Source organism: Orycteropus afer, unplaced genomic scaffold, assembly GCF_000298275.1.
Source record: "Orycteropus afer afer isolate SDZICR_OR568_19922 unplaced genomic scaffold, OryAfe1.0 scaffold00044, whole genome shotgun sequence".
Lineage (NCBI taxonomy): Eukaryota > Metazoa > Chordata > Mammalia > Tubulidentata > Orycteropodidae > Orycteropus > Orycteropus afer.
Genome location: NW_006921631.1, coordinates 14,173,330 through 14,186,856, shown reverse-complemented (window position 1 = coordinate 14,186,856; position 13,527 = coordinate 14,173,330). Strand labels below are relative to the sequence as shown.

Here is a 13,527-nt window from a genome sequence, read left to right as displayed (position 1 = left end):
TGTCCAACTCTCACATGCATATGAGGTAGTTGGAAGATACCATGGCTTGGGTTAGGTGCATCTTAGTCTTCAAGGAGCTATCTTTGCTCTTCAGTGCTTGAAAAAGGTCTTTTGCAGCAGATTTGCCCAATGCAATGCATATTTTGATGTCTTGACTGCTGTTTCCATTGGCATTGATTGTAGAACCAAGTAATATGAAGTCTTTGACAACTTGAATCATTTTTCCACTTATTGTGATGCGGCTTATTGGTCCAGTTGTGAGGATTTTTGTTTTCTTTATATTGAAGTATAATCCATATTGCAGACTGTAGTCTTTAATCTTCATCAGTAAGTGCTTCACATCATCCTCACTTTCATCAAGCTAAGTTGTGTCATCTGCGCATCTCAGGTTGTAATGAGCCTTCCTCCAATCCTGATGCCACATTCTTCTTTATATAGTTCAACTTCTCAGATTATTTGCTCAGCATACAAATTGAATAAGTAGGGTGATAGGTTACAACCCTGACACACTCCCTTCCTGATTTTAAACTGTGCAGTATCCCCTTGTTCCCACACAATTGAATGCCTTTGCATAGTCAATAAAACACAAGTAAACATCTTCCTGTATTCTTTGCTTTGAGCCAAGATCTATCTGACATCAGCTATGATATCCCTCATTCCATGTCCCCTTCTGAATCCAGCTTGCATTTCTGGAAGTTCTCTGTCTATACATTTCTGAAACTGTTTTTGAAATATTTTCAGTAAGATTTTACTTGCATGTCATATCAGTGATATTGTTCAATAATTTCCACATTCTGTGGGATCACCTTTCTTTGGAATGGGTACACATATGAATCTCTTCCAGTCAATTGGCCAGGTAGCTATCTTCCAAATTTCTTGGCATAGCTGAGTGAGTGCCTCCAGCACAACATCCATTTGTTCAAATATCTCAATGGGTATTCCGCCAATTCCCAGAGCCTTGTTTTTTGCCAATTCCTTCAGTGCAGCTTGGACTTCTTCCTTCAGTACCATTGGTTCTTGATCATATGCCACCTCCTGAAATGGATGATCATCTACTAATTCTTGGTATAGTGACTCTGTATATTCCATCTATCTTCTCTTGATGTTTCCTGCATCATTCAGCATACTGCCCATGGAATCTTTAAGTATTGCAATTTGAGGCTTAAGTTTTTCCCTCAGTTCTTTCAGCTGGAGAAATGCCAGGCGTGTTATTCCCTTTTGCTGTTCTAACTCTGGGTCTTTGCACATTTCATTATAATAATTGACTTTGTCTTCTTGAGCAGCATTTTGAAATCTGTTTAGTTCTTTTGTCCTGTCAATTCTTTCATTTGCTTTAGCTACTCCGTTCAAGGGCAAGTTTCAGAGTCTCTTCTGACATCCATTTTGGTCTTTTCTTTCTTTCTTGTCTTTTTAATGACCTTTTTCTTTCTTCATGGATGATGTTCTTGATGTCATCCTACAATTCTGGTTTTCTGTCATTGGTGTTTGATGCATCAAATCTACTCTTTAGATGGTCTCTAAATTGAAGAGGAATATATTCAAAGTCATATTTTGGCTCTTGTGGACTTGTTTTAATTGTCTTCAGCTTTAACTTGAACTTGCATATGAGCATTTGGTGGTCTGTTCCACAATCAGGCCCTGGCCTTGTTTGGGCTGAAGATATTGAGCTTCTCCCTTGCCTCCTGCCACAGATATAGTCAATCTGATTCCTATATACTCCATTTGGTGAAGTCTATGTGTATAGCTGCCATTTGTGTTGTTGAAAAAAAAAGATATTTGCAATGATTAAGTTGTTGGTCTTACAAAATTCTGTCATGTGATCCCCAGCATCATTTCTATCACCAAGGCCATATTTACCAACTACCGGTGATTCTTCTTTGTTTCCAACTTTTGCATTCCAATCACCAGTGATAATTAACACATCTTGATTGCATGTTTGGTCAATTTCAGACTGCGGAAGTTGGTAATAATCTTCAGTTTCCTCATCTTTGGCTTTGGTGGTTGGTGCATAAATTTGAATATTAGTAGTATTAACTGGTCTTCCTTGTAGATGTATTGATATTATCCTATCACTGACAGCATTATACTTCAGGATAGATCTTGATGTATTCTTTGTGATGATTAATGCCATGCCATTCCTCTTCAATTTGTCATTCCTGGCATCGTAGATCATGTGGTTGTCTGATTCAAAATGGCGAAAACTGGTCCATTTCATCTCACTAATGCCTAGGATAGCCATCTTTATGCATTCCATTTAATTTTTGACAACTTCCAATTTTCCTAGATTTATACTTCATACATTCCATGTTCCAATTATTAATGGATGCTTGCAGCTATTTCTTCTCGTGTTGAGACGTGTCACATCAGCAGATGGGGGTCCTGAAAGCTTTACTTTATCTCCATCATTAAGGTTGGCTCTACTCTGAGGAGGCAGCTTTTCTCCAGTCATATTTTGAGTGCCTTCCCACCGGAGGGGCTCATCTTCCAGCACTATATCGCACAGTGTTTCAGGGCTATTCATCAAGTTTTCCAGTAATATATCAGACAGTGTTTCACTGCTATTCATAAGGTTTTCACTGGAGAATTCTTTGAGAAGTGGATGGTCTCTTCCTTCTTCCAAATCTTAGTCTGGATTGGAAGCTCTGCTGAAACCTGTCCACCGTGGCTAACCCTGCTGGCGTTTGAAAAACCTGTGGCATAGCCTCCAGCCTCACAGCAACACTCAAATCACCCTAGTATGACTAACTGACAGACAAGTTTGTCTCCTCTAGCTGTTCCAAACTTCTCTGCTCATTTCCTGGTCTCCCCTGCCCTGCTTGCTTGCCCAGCCGGCCCCCAGGGCAGATACTTGCCTTCCTCTGGTCCTAGGCTGGCTTACAGCAGCCTAACCCTGGGGTGCTCCACACAAGCAAACTGCCTTCCCCCAGTCCTAGGGCTGGCTTAGTGCATCCTGCCCCTAGGGTGGCTCCGTACACACAAACACTTGCCTTCCACTGGTCCCAGGGCTGGCTTACTATCTATTATCCTTCACTTATTTCTTAATTTATTTGTATCCAGATGGATTTATTTTTATTTTACACTTTATATTGTAAATACTATTTTATTTTGTTGTTCATATTATGCAGGCTTTGGCCATTGGGAGCTATTTCAATTTTCTTTTATCTAGACTCATCTTGTATGTTTTCTGCGCCAGTCCTAGAATCAGGTGTTAGCTATTTCACCAAGGCACCTTTGTTGCTTTTATTGGAGAACAGTATGAGAAACCAGCATAAGGGTGCTAATTGTGCACATTGCTGTTGCTTGTAGACTGTCAGCTGATAGAACATGACTATATATGTGCATATTAACCCATATACATATTGTCTTAGTTGTCTGTTGCGGTTATAACATAAATACCACAGTGGATGGCATTAACAAACAAATTTATTCTCTCACAGCTTAGGAGGCTAGAAGTCCAAATTCAGGGTGCCAGCTCTAGGAGAAGGTTTTCTCTCTGTGTCAGCTCTGGGAGAATATCCTTGTTTCTTTTCAACATCTATGGGCATGACATCCCTTAGAGATCTCCATGTGTCTTGGCATCAGTCTTCCTCTGGGACTTGGAGGTTCACAGTGTAAGGACTCTGGGTCCAAAGGATGTGCTCACCTGCACACTCTGCTTTCTTGGTGGTACTGAGGTCCCTCTGCTTGCTTGTTTAATCTCTTCTGTAACTCAAAAGAGATAGACTCAAAATACAACCTAATCTTGTAGATTGTATCCTGCCTTATTAATATAAGTACCATTAGTCCTGCCTCATTAACGTAAAAAAGTAAGATTTACAGCACATAGGATAATTACGTCAGATCACAAAATGGAGGTTAATCACACAATACGGAGAATCATAGTCTAACCAAGTTGCCACATTTTTGGGGACACAGTTCAATCCATAATACATATATATAAATATTTTTATATGTAACCATTTTATCTATATTAAATATATAAAGAATATGAGTTCATAATGATGTTATCAACTTAAATCCATTGCCACCTGTATCAGTCTGGCCTCTTCCCTTTAGTTATCTGTAACTTCTGTAAAAGTGGCATGTAGAGGTGCTGACTTCCTCTAACTTCACAATGGGCAGAGAGAATCACTATGATTATTAGCCCAAAGCTGACTCTTATGAGGTGGAAGTCAGACATACCTCCTCTCTCCAACTTTTTACCAATTCTCACACCAGCCATCCCTCCCACAGCCCTCTGTACTGTTCTGTGCTGGCTTTGATAATTCATTTCATTGGCCACACACAACTCACAGACCATGCTCATGATTATGGGGTTTATTAGGGAAGTAACAGGTTACAACTCAGGATCAGAAAAGGCAATTCTCTGATTGGGTAGCTTCTCAGCCATGCCTGCAGGTAGTCCTCTCTCTGGCCCTTGGCCCTTTGGTCCTATGGCCTAGCCTTTGTCCTATTTAGGCAGGCATTACAAAGCTCTTTATCTCTGCCAGTAATTGCCCAGGGTCACTCTACTCCACAGTAAGCCTCAGCCCAAAAGCACTTAGCTTTCTGCTCCATGGATTGGCAAGCCTTCTGCCCAAAGGCACTCAGCTTTTTCGTTTTGTGGGCCTGTAAGCCCACTGCACCATCTCCTGCTGGTCTCCTCATTCTGCTGCCTCTATTGCTGCCACTTCTCTGCTGCTGTTTCTTTCCGTCTTCGAAGTTATAGCTCTCTTTCTGTCTCCTGGGTCTAGGTGGTTCTAGTAAAGGTGTCCTGGGTGCAAAGGATGCACTCAACTCCTAGCTTTTCTTTCTTGGTGTCAGGGATATCCTCCCTTCTTGCCTCTGGGATAGCTCATTTGCATCCTAGCAGGATGGTGTAACTGGCCATTCCTCTCATTAGGTTTCCAGGAACCTTATTTGCATGGTCCTACCCAGTCATTGGTGGGTGTCACAAGACCATGGTGAGAAAGGCCCTATAAAAATGATTCATCACACTGCACCCTCCCACGCCAACATTGAAAAACTTGGCTCCCACTGTCCTCCAACCCACTGCCATTGAATTGATTCTGACTCATAGCAACCTCTTTAGGTTTCCAAGGCTATAAATCTTCATGGAAGTACTTTGCCTCATCTTCCTCCCCCAGATCAGCTGGTGGGTTTGACCTGCTGACCTTGTAGTTAGCAGCCAAATGGTGGCTGTATGTACTGTGCCACCATAGCTCCTTATATACATGTATAGCGGTTTCAAAATTGTTTTCTGGTGCTGTTCCAGTAGATTTTGATACATTTTTGTTTCTTTTTTCCTCCCCACTCAGTTTCGGGAACTAGAATCTCTCCTCTGTCACAGTGACCATCCATCTAGACTCATCTGGACGTCATCTCGCAATGCAAAGAAGTCTAACTTCACCCTTGAAGACTTCCAGCATAGCAAAGGCCATGAACCATACAGCTCTTCTAAATATGCCACTGACCTCTTGAGTGTGGCTTTGAACAGAAACTTCAACCATCAGGTGATACTTATCTGATATGGAAATGTCAGGGCAGTGGTTTCTTAACCAACTACAGATGATTTCCTAGTAACATGGCTGGCCTCCTTACAAGCTATGGTAGTTTAGAATGTGCAGTATTTTTTCTTGAGCAAAATTGCTATGGGGACAAGATAAGATATAAATGAGATTGATGTTGTTGTTGCTGTTATGTGCCGTCGAGTCAGCCCCGACTCATAGTGACCCCTCCTTGGGTTTCCGAGGCAGTATCACTACGGAAGTAGGATTGCCCAACCTTCCTTCTGAGAAGTGGCTGGATGAGATTGATAGATGATATAAGTGAACATTTTAATTCACTCCTGCCCTCTTAGGTATACGTGGTTTGTTCACCATTCTGTAACTCTTCAGGATTTATAATTTATGTAACAGAAAGACATCAATAACAATAATAGTAGCTGTTACTTAATTATTAGCTACGTTTCAAGTTCTGTATGTCACTTACTACCTCTCCTGTCATAGTGAAGTAGATCTGATTATCTCTATTTTCAGATAAGAACACTAATGTTTAAAGAAATTAAATAATTTGTTCAAGGACACATGATTATTAAGTGGTAGAGCTCAAAGTTGAGCTCATGTCTGTCTGATTTTATAGCTTAGACATTTCCCACTAAACCACACTGCCTCCCAATGTTTATCACATCAGATCCTATAATATCAGATCTTATATCTTATAGGTAGTTAGAAAGCCTCTGAATGGTGATGATTTTTGGTAAGACTCCAGAGCTGAGGATTGTGAGCTTAAAGGGTGTTTCTTTGGAGAAGATGACACTGATCAGTGATGCTGACTCCTTGTGGCCATTCTGGTCTGGAACTTAATGCTTCTATTTGTGTATCTGTTGTCCAGCTCTAAAATCTTAACTAAATATCCCTAGTCTTTCCCATGGGTGTTTTCCTTTATTTGCTTTGATTATGTGGTGTGCTGAAGTATAATTCCACTAACATTTGCAGAAGACCTACCATGTTTAGGGCCAGACCTAGGTTCCAGGAGAAAGGAGTGACAAAGAATGACCAAGAAACTCTCTCTGTCCTTAAGAAGCCTCCTTGATCCTGAGCTAGATATGGAAATGTAAACCTTATGTAATGGTCTAGACCTGGTTAATTCTGGAATGGAGACCTTAGTAGCTGCAACTCTCACTTGTGTAGTCTGGTTCTTGAAATAATGCGTCTGAGTACGAAAGGTGGTAAAAAGTAGAAGCTAAGATTATAGCCTCTAGAACTGGCTTTAGATCCTGGCTTTCTCACTAGCTTTGTAAGCTTAGGCACATTATTTCCTCTCTCTGTGCCTCAATTTTCTCATCTGAAAGATAGGGATAATACTTGTGCCTGCTTCACAGGTTTGATGGAAGGATTGAATGAGAGCATCCACATGAAGTACATACAGCAGTGCCTCATGCTAAGAATGTGCTTGTGTGTGTGTGGGGGGTGTTTGTGCTTGTGATCATGCACATGCTCGTGGGTTTACATATGCTTGTGCAAATGGATGGATTTTGTGGCTGTCTGTGTGTATATGTATATGTGCACATGTGTGTGAGTGCATATGTGTTATATGTATAAGTCTCTGTATGGTACGCATGTGTCCATAGCCTGCTTTTGTATGTGCATGTGTGTATTTGTATATTGGCTACTGTTGTGAGCTCAGTGTGTGGATTCATTTATGAGCCTTGTAATGAGATTTCTTAGAGATGTTTAAGAACTGTTTTCTGGTACTTTGGAAACTCCCTTTTATAGAGTAGATTAGCTTCTGCTTACTTATAAAACTCTAGGATTTTACTTAAGTCTCAATTGTCAAATGAGGTTTGGAATATTATCTTTTATGAAAAACAGAGACGTAGCTGTCGCTGCTCCCTCCTAAAATCTCCGTTAGGCATGATTCTCCACCCGTGACTTCTCACTTACCTTTGTGAAGCTAGGAGAGAACAACATGAGGGCATGAGGGGATTCCTTTTGAAGCCTCATATTACTGGAAATGACAAGTTCTGCCAGGCTGACTGGTGAATTTTAACTAGAAATACTCAGGAGTACCAGATTATTCCTGATAATTAAATATGTGGAAGGATTTCAGCCTTGGATGACACTGTCTTCTTGTTTATTTCTCTTGTTGTTCAATGTTAGAAAGTCCTATATCTTGGAACCTTGGATTTTAGTTCACAGATTTCCTCAATTAGTGCTGAATAGTTCCAAGAATAAGAAATCTCCCTCAACTATCTTTGGGGCAAAGTATGTGAGTTTCTTAGGAGAAGAGTTTAGTCTATAATGAGGGAGAGTCTGGGCTCTTAACTTTTCAGAGGACTTTGGTAAATCAAGGGGGCCCTGAGGAATTGGGTGATCTGTGTCAGGCACCTCCAAGCCTCTGGAGCACTGGATAAAGGAAGAAAATCTAGCTTCTTTTGCTTGGGCTGCTGTGTGTCCTTTGAATATATTATACTTCTACTTCCTATTTTGTATTTAAAATAATGAAGTATGAATTTAAATGGTTGACATCAAAATAAGGTAAAGTATAGTGAAAATTAAACTAAATAAAATAGTAAAACAAATTCCAGGGTTCAGGGATTACTAAAGATCACACAGGGCCCTTTCTGTTGGCATAAGCTTTGTGTTAATTGGGCTCTCTCTATAACTTTCTAAAATGACAGAGTCCTAGGCTAAGGGGCAATTTAGACATCTTCAGTTGGAGAAGGTCTTTGTGGACCCACACAGCCCTTTGTTCCTCTCTTATGTCAAGACCTCCTGTCTCAAGCTAGAAGTCTAAAATACCTTCAGGAAAACAGGCACTTTAGGTTTTGATCTGTGTTTGCTAGACAAGAAACTTCTTGAAGGCAAGGACTATACTATATACATCTTATCTTAAAGTTTTCATTTTCATTGGCTGATCTCCAGTTCAGCTAATTCCATTGAAAACCCAGAGTAAACCAGGCTCTCCTTTTTCTACTCCAGCTTCAAGTTCAGTTGCCCATTTTCTGTACACTAAGTTTCTTGACAATAGAGACTTCATCTTACTAGTATTTGCATCTTGAGTGCCTCTCCTAGTTGGCTTTCAATCCATGATTCTTAAATTGAAATTGTGTACTTAGTTTTAAGGATAATTCAGAGCATAGATACTTTATCTCCTGGATTCCTGGCTCATATGTGTTTCTCCTTTATCAACTACCATATGATTAGGACTGAGTCAGTATACCTGGAGTTAGAATCTTATTGCTGTCACTTCCTTTGCCCCTAGGGTCTGTATTCCAGTGTTGTGTGCCCAGGTACAGTGTTAACCAATTTGACATATGGAATTCTACCCCCCTTTGTATGGACACTGCTGGTACCATTCATATGGCTGGTAAGTGATAAATATTTATTTGCTTAGTTTATTAAATCTGTTCAGTTTGGGACCAAAAAGATACATTTAATGATATTATGGATTGAACTGTGTCCCCCTGAAATATGTATAGTAAATCCTAACCTTTCTGCCTGTGGTTATAATCTTCTTTGGGAATAGGTTGTCTTTTTTATGTTAATGAGACAAGATTAGGGTAGGGTGTGTCATGAGTCAATCTCTTTTGAGATATAAAAATGCTTACACAAGCAAGTAATGGAGGAAGATAGATGCCAGGCTACAAGAAGATCACCAAGTTGCCAGGGAACAAGGACCTTCCTCCAGAGCCAACAGAGGGCAGAGAGAGAAAGTCTTCCCCTATAGTTGCACCCTGAATTCAGAATTCTATCCTCCTAGCATAGTGCTTGGGAGCTCTGGTAGCATAGTGGCTAAGGCACTTGACTGCTAACCAGAAGGCTGGCGGTTCAAACCCACCAGCCACTCCTCGGAAGGAAGGTTGGGCAATCCTACTTCCGTAGTGATACTGCCTCGGAAACCCAAGGAGGGGTCGCTATGAGTCAGGGCCGACTCGACGGCAAATAACAACAACAATAACAAGCATAGTGCTTGGGAGCTCTGGTAGCATAGTGGCTAAGGCACTTGACTGCTAACCAGAAGGCTGGCGGTTCAAACCCACCAGCCACTCCTCGGAAAGAAGATGGGGCAATCTACTTCCATAGTGATACTGCCTCGGAAACCCAAGGAGGGGTCGCTATGGGTAGGGTCTGACTCAACGGCACACAACAACAACAACAACAAGAAGCATAGTGCTTAAGGCACCTGACTGCTAACCTTAACCAAACCCACCGGCTACTCCTCGGAAGGAAGATGGGGCAATCTACTTCCGTAGCGATACTGCTGCAGGAATCCCAAGGAGGGGTTGCTATGAGTCAGGTCCGACTTGACGGCACATAACAACACCACCTCCACACTGGAAGAGATCCATATTAGTGCTCATCTCAAAGAACGGTGATCCAACAGAATGCAGAAATTATCCAACAATATCGTTAATATCACCCACAATAAAATTTTGCTGAAAATAATTCAAAAACAGTTGCAGACATACACAGACAAGGTTATGCCAGAAATGCAAGCTAGATTCAGAAGAGGGTGTGGAATGAGGTCTATTATTGCTGATGTCAGATGGCTCTTGGCTGAAAGCAGAGGATGCCGGAAAGATATTTACCTGTGTTTTATTGACTTTGTGCTTTATTTGCCTTTATGCAAAGGCATTTGACTGGGTGGATCATAGCAAATTATGGATAATATTGCAAAGAATGGGAATTCCAGAACACTTAATTGGGCTCATGATGGCACTGTATACAGACAGAGAGGCAGTGGTTCAAAACAACAAGGGAAAACTACATGGTTATAAATTAGGAAAGGTGTGCATCAGGGTTGTATTCCTTCATCATACTTACTCAGCTGTGTGCTGAGCCAATAATGCAAGAAGTTGGACTGTATGTATAAGAACATAGCATCAGAATTGGAGAAAAATTCCTTAACAACCTTTGATATGCAGGTGACACAACATTGTTTGCTGAAAGGGAAGAGAACTTGACGCATTTACTGATAAAGATCAAAGATTGTAGCCTTCAGTATAGATTACACCTTAACATAAAGAAAACTAAAATCCTCAGAACTGGACCAATAAGCAGCATCATGATAAATGGAGAAGAGATTGGAGTTGTCAAAGATTTCATTTTACTTGGACCCACATACAGTATCCATAGAAGCAGCAGTCAAGAAATCAAGTGATGTATTGCATTGGGCAAATGTGCTGTGAAAGATGTCTTTAAAGCATTTAAGGACAATGATGTCGCTAACAACTAAGGTGCACCTGACCCAAGCCATGATATTTTCATTAGCCTTACATGCATGTGAGAGCTGGGCAGCAAATAAGGAAGACTGAAGAGGAATTGATGTAATTGAGTTATGATGTTGGTAAAGAATATTGAGTATACCATGGATTGTCAGAAGAACAAACTAACCTGTCTTGGATAAAGTACAGCCAGAATGCTCCTTAGAAATGAGGATGGCGATAATTCGCCTTTTATGCTTTGTTCATGTTGTCAGGAGGGACCAGTTTCAGAAGAAAGGACGTCATAGGGTCAGCAAAAAAGGGGAAGACCTTCAATGAGATGGATGGACACAGTGGCTGCAACAGTGGGCTCAAGCAGAGCAATGATTGTGGGGATGGCATAGGACTGAGCCATGTTTCATTCTGTTGTACATAGGGTCACTGTGAGTTGAAACTGACTCAACAGCACCTTACAGCAACAACAACAAACTGAGAAAATAAATTTCTGTTTGTTAAAGCCACCAACTTGTGTAAGACAAAGGATTAAGAAATGATTTATGAAATTGAGCCCAAAAGTGGTAGAATTGCATTTAAGTTGAGGTTTTAAAAATTTACTAATATATAGACATCGACTCTGTTTTCTACTACCCAGTAGGAAACTACCTGCATCCAGGTACAAGTATGTGTTGCCTAATGTCCATTCAGGCAATGTCTAGTTGCTCATACATCCGTGATCTCACAAGATTTTTTTTTTTTTTAATAAAGGGGGAAAGCAGCTCTTCTTTTATTTATTATTTCTGTCTGTGGTAGTTAAGGTTGTGTGTCATGTTGGCTTGGCCTGGTTTTGAGTGGCTGGGCAGCTGGATGTGGTAATTCTCCATAATAAGACTGGTAATCAACTTCATGGTGGAATCTACTGGAGCAACTAGTAAGCTGCCTTAGGATGTGGTCTGCTTCCAGTGTGTAAGGAGAAGCTTTGAGAATGGTCTCTAGCTTTTGACACATCTGGAGCCTGCATTTGGCTGAGTCTTCATCTCAGAGGACTGCCATGTTGCCTGCCGATCTGGGGACTCTTAACAGACTTGAATTAGTGGTCTGCTGTATTGCTTGATAATTTTCAGACTGTGCCGTTTAACTTGTTGACTTTGGGTTTGTCAGCCTCAGCAGCCAACAGCTGTCTGAATTAAGAGAAGCCTCCAGCTTCAGTGGGCCAGAAGCAAGAGGCAGAGCTGAAGCCCAAGGTCAACAGGCTTTCCCATAGCCCCTAGAGTTGGGACTTTAAACTCAGACTTCTAACCTACTAAACAGCTAAGTGAATAAATCTGTTTGTGGTATTTTCTCTTAGAGTAGAACCATTGGACCAAACCATCCATGAATGGTTTCAAAGGTTCCCAACACAGACTCTTGTAGTATGGGACCATAGGTGGGATACAGGCAGGTGAGGCAGAGAACATGCCTCTGGGTGTGGATTCTAGGGCTTTGTTTGGCAGGTGAGTGAGTATGAGGGACTGGGCATTTTCCACTCTTTCCCAGTTCACTTCCTCTTGCTTGGCTGCTGACAAGGACGACTGGAAGTAGGTTCTCATAAGGTTTTAGTATGGTGTTCACACAATGTCCAAATCACACAATGTCTTATTTCACAGAACATGTTGTAGATGTTAAGTGATGCATACCTATATCCTCTTCTCTTTAAGGGAATGTTTCTTTGATCATGTGCTATTGTTCCCAAGGGTTCTATGATCATATGCTATTGGGAAACCTGTGTTAAGCAACGTTAAATTGGATTGCTTTTGGCTTGATTGTGGTAGTGTGCATTTGAAGATCCCAAGAAGGGGATGATTGTGCATTGCATGACCATGTTGTTTTTAAGCGCCATTGTCTTGGCTCTAATTCATAGTGACAACAGAGTGAAACATTGCCCGGTTCTGTGCATCTTCACAATCCTTGTTGTACTTGAGCTCTTTGTTGCATCCACTGTGTCAATCCATCTCATTGAGGGTCGTCTTATTTTTTACTGACCCTCTACTTTACCAAGCATGATAGCCTTCTCCAAAACTAGTCCCTTCTGACAACATGACCAAAGTAGGTGAGATGAAATCTGGCCATTCTTGCTTTTAAGAGAATTCTGGCTGTACTTCTTCCAGGACAGATTTATTCATTCTTCTGACAGCCCATGCTATTTTCGGTATTCTTCACCAACACCATAATTTCAAAGGTATCAATTCTTCTTTGATTTTCCTTATTCATTGCCCAGCTTTTACATGTGTTATGAGATGACTGAAAATACCATGGATTGGATCAGTCACACCTTAATCTTCAAAGTGACATCTTTGCTGTTTAACCATTTGAAGGGGTCCTTTGCAGCACATTTGCACAGTGCATTGCAACATCTGATTAATTGACTGCTGCTTCCATGTGTGTTGATTGTGGATCCAAGTAAAATGAAATATTTGAAAACTGAAATTTTTTCTCCATTTATCATGATGATGCTTTTTGGCCCAGTTGTGAGTATTTTTGTTTTCTATATGTTGTTGTGTAATCCATACCGGCCATAGAACCATGCTTGTTATCTATTGATGAGCATTGTGTAAATTAGTGTTCTTCCAACAGACATTAGAAAATGCTATGTTTAGGATAAAATATCCCTCCCTTACAGAACTCAGGAAGAGATGGCTTCCTTCCTTCCTTCCTTCCTTCCTTCCTCCGTCCCTCCCTCCCTCCCCTCCCTTCCCTCCCTTTCTTCCTTAATTATTGTGATTTGGGTGAAGATTTACAGAGCAAATTCACTTTCCATACAGCAGTTCACATATACTTTGTCTCATGTCATTGACCACAGTTTA

The 13,527-nt window shown here is 40.9% G+C and overlaps 1 protein-coding gene across 1 annotated transcript in view; it reads left to right on the top strand.

Annotated features, from left to right (window-relative positions):
- Nucleotides 1-13,527, top strand: part of HSD17B7 (hydroxysteroid 17-beta dehydrogenase 7) — a 44,467-nt gene that overhangs the window by 17,836 nt on the left and 13,104 nt on the right. Inside the window, exons 5-6 of the mRNA XM_007937755.1 lie at nt 5,298-5,492; nt 8,746-8,850. Of these exons, the coding sequence (XP_007935946.1) occupies nt 5,298-5,492; nt 8,746-8,850 (300 nt within the window). The remainder of the gene's footprint in view (nt 1-5,297; nt 5,493-8,745; nt 8,851-13,527) is intronic.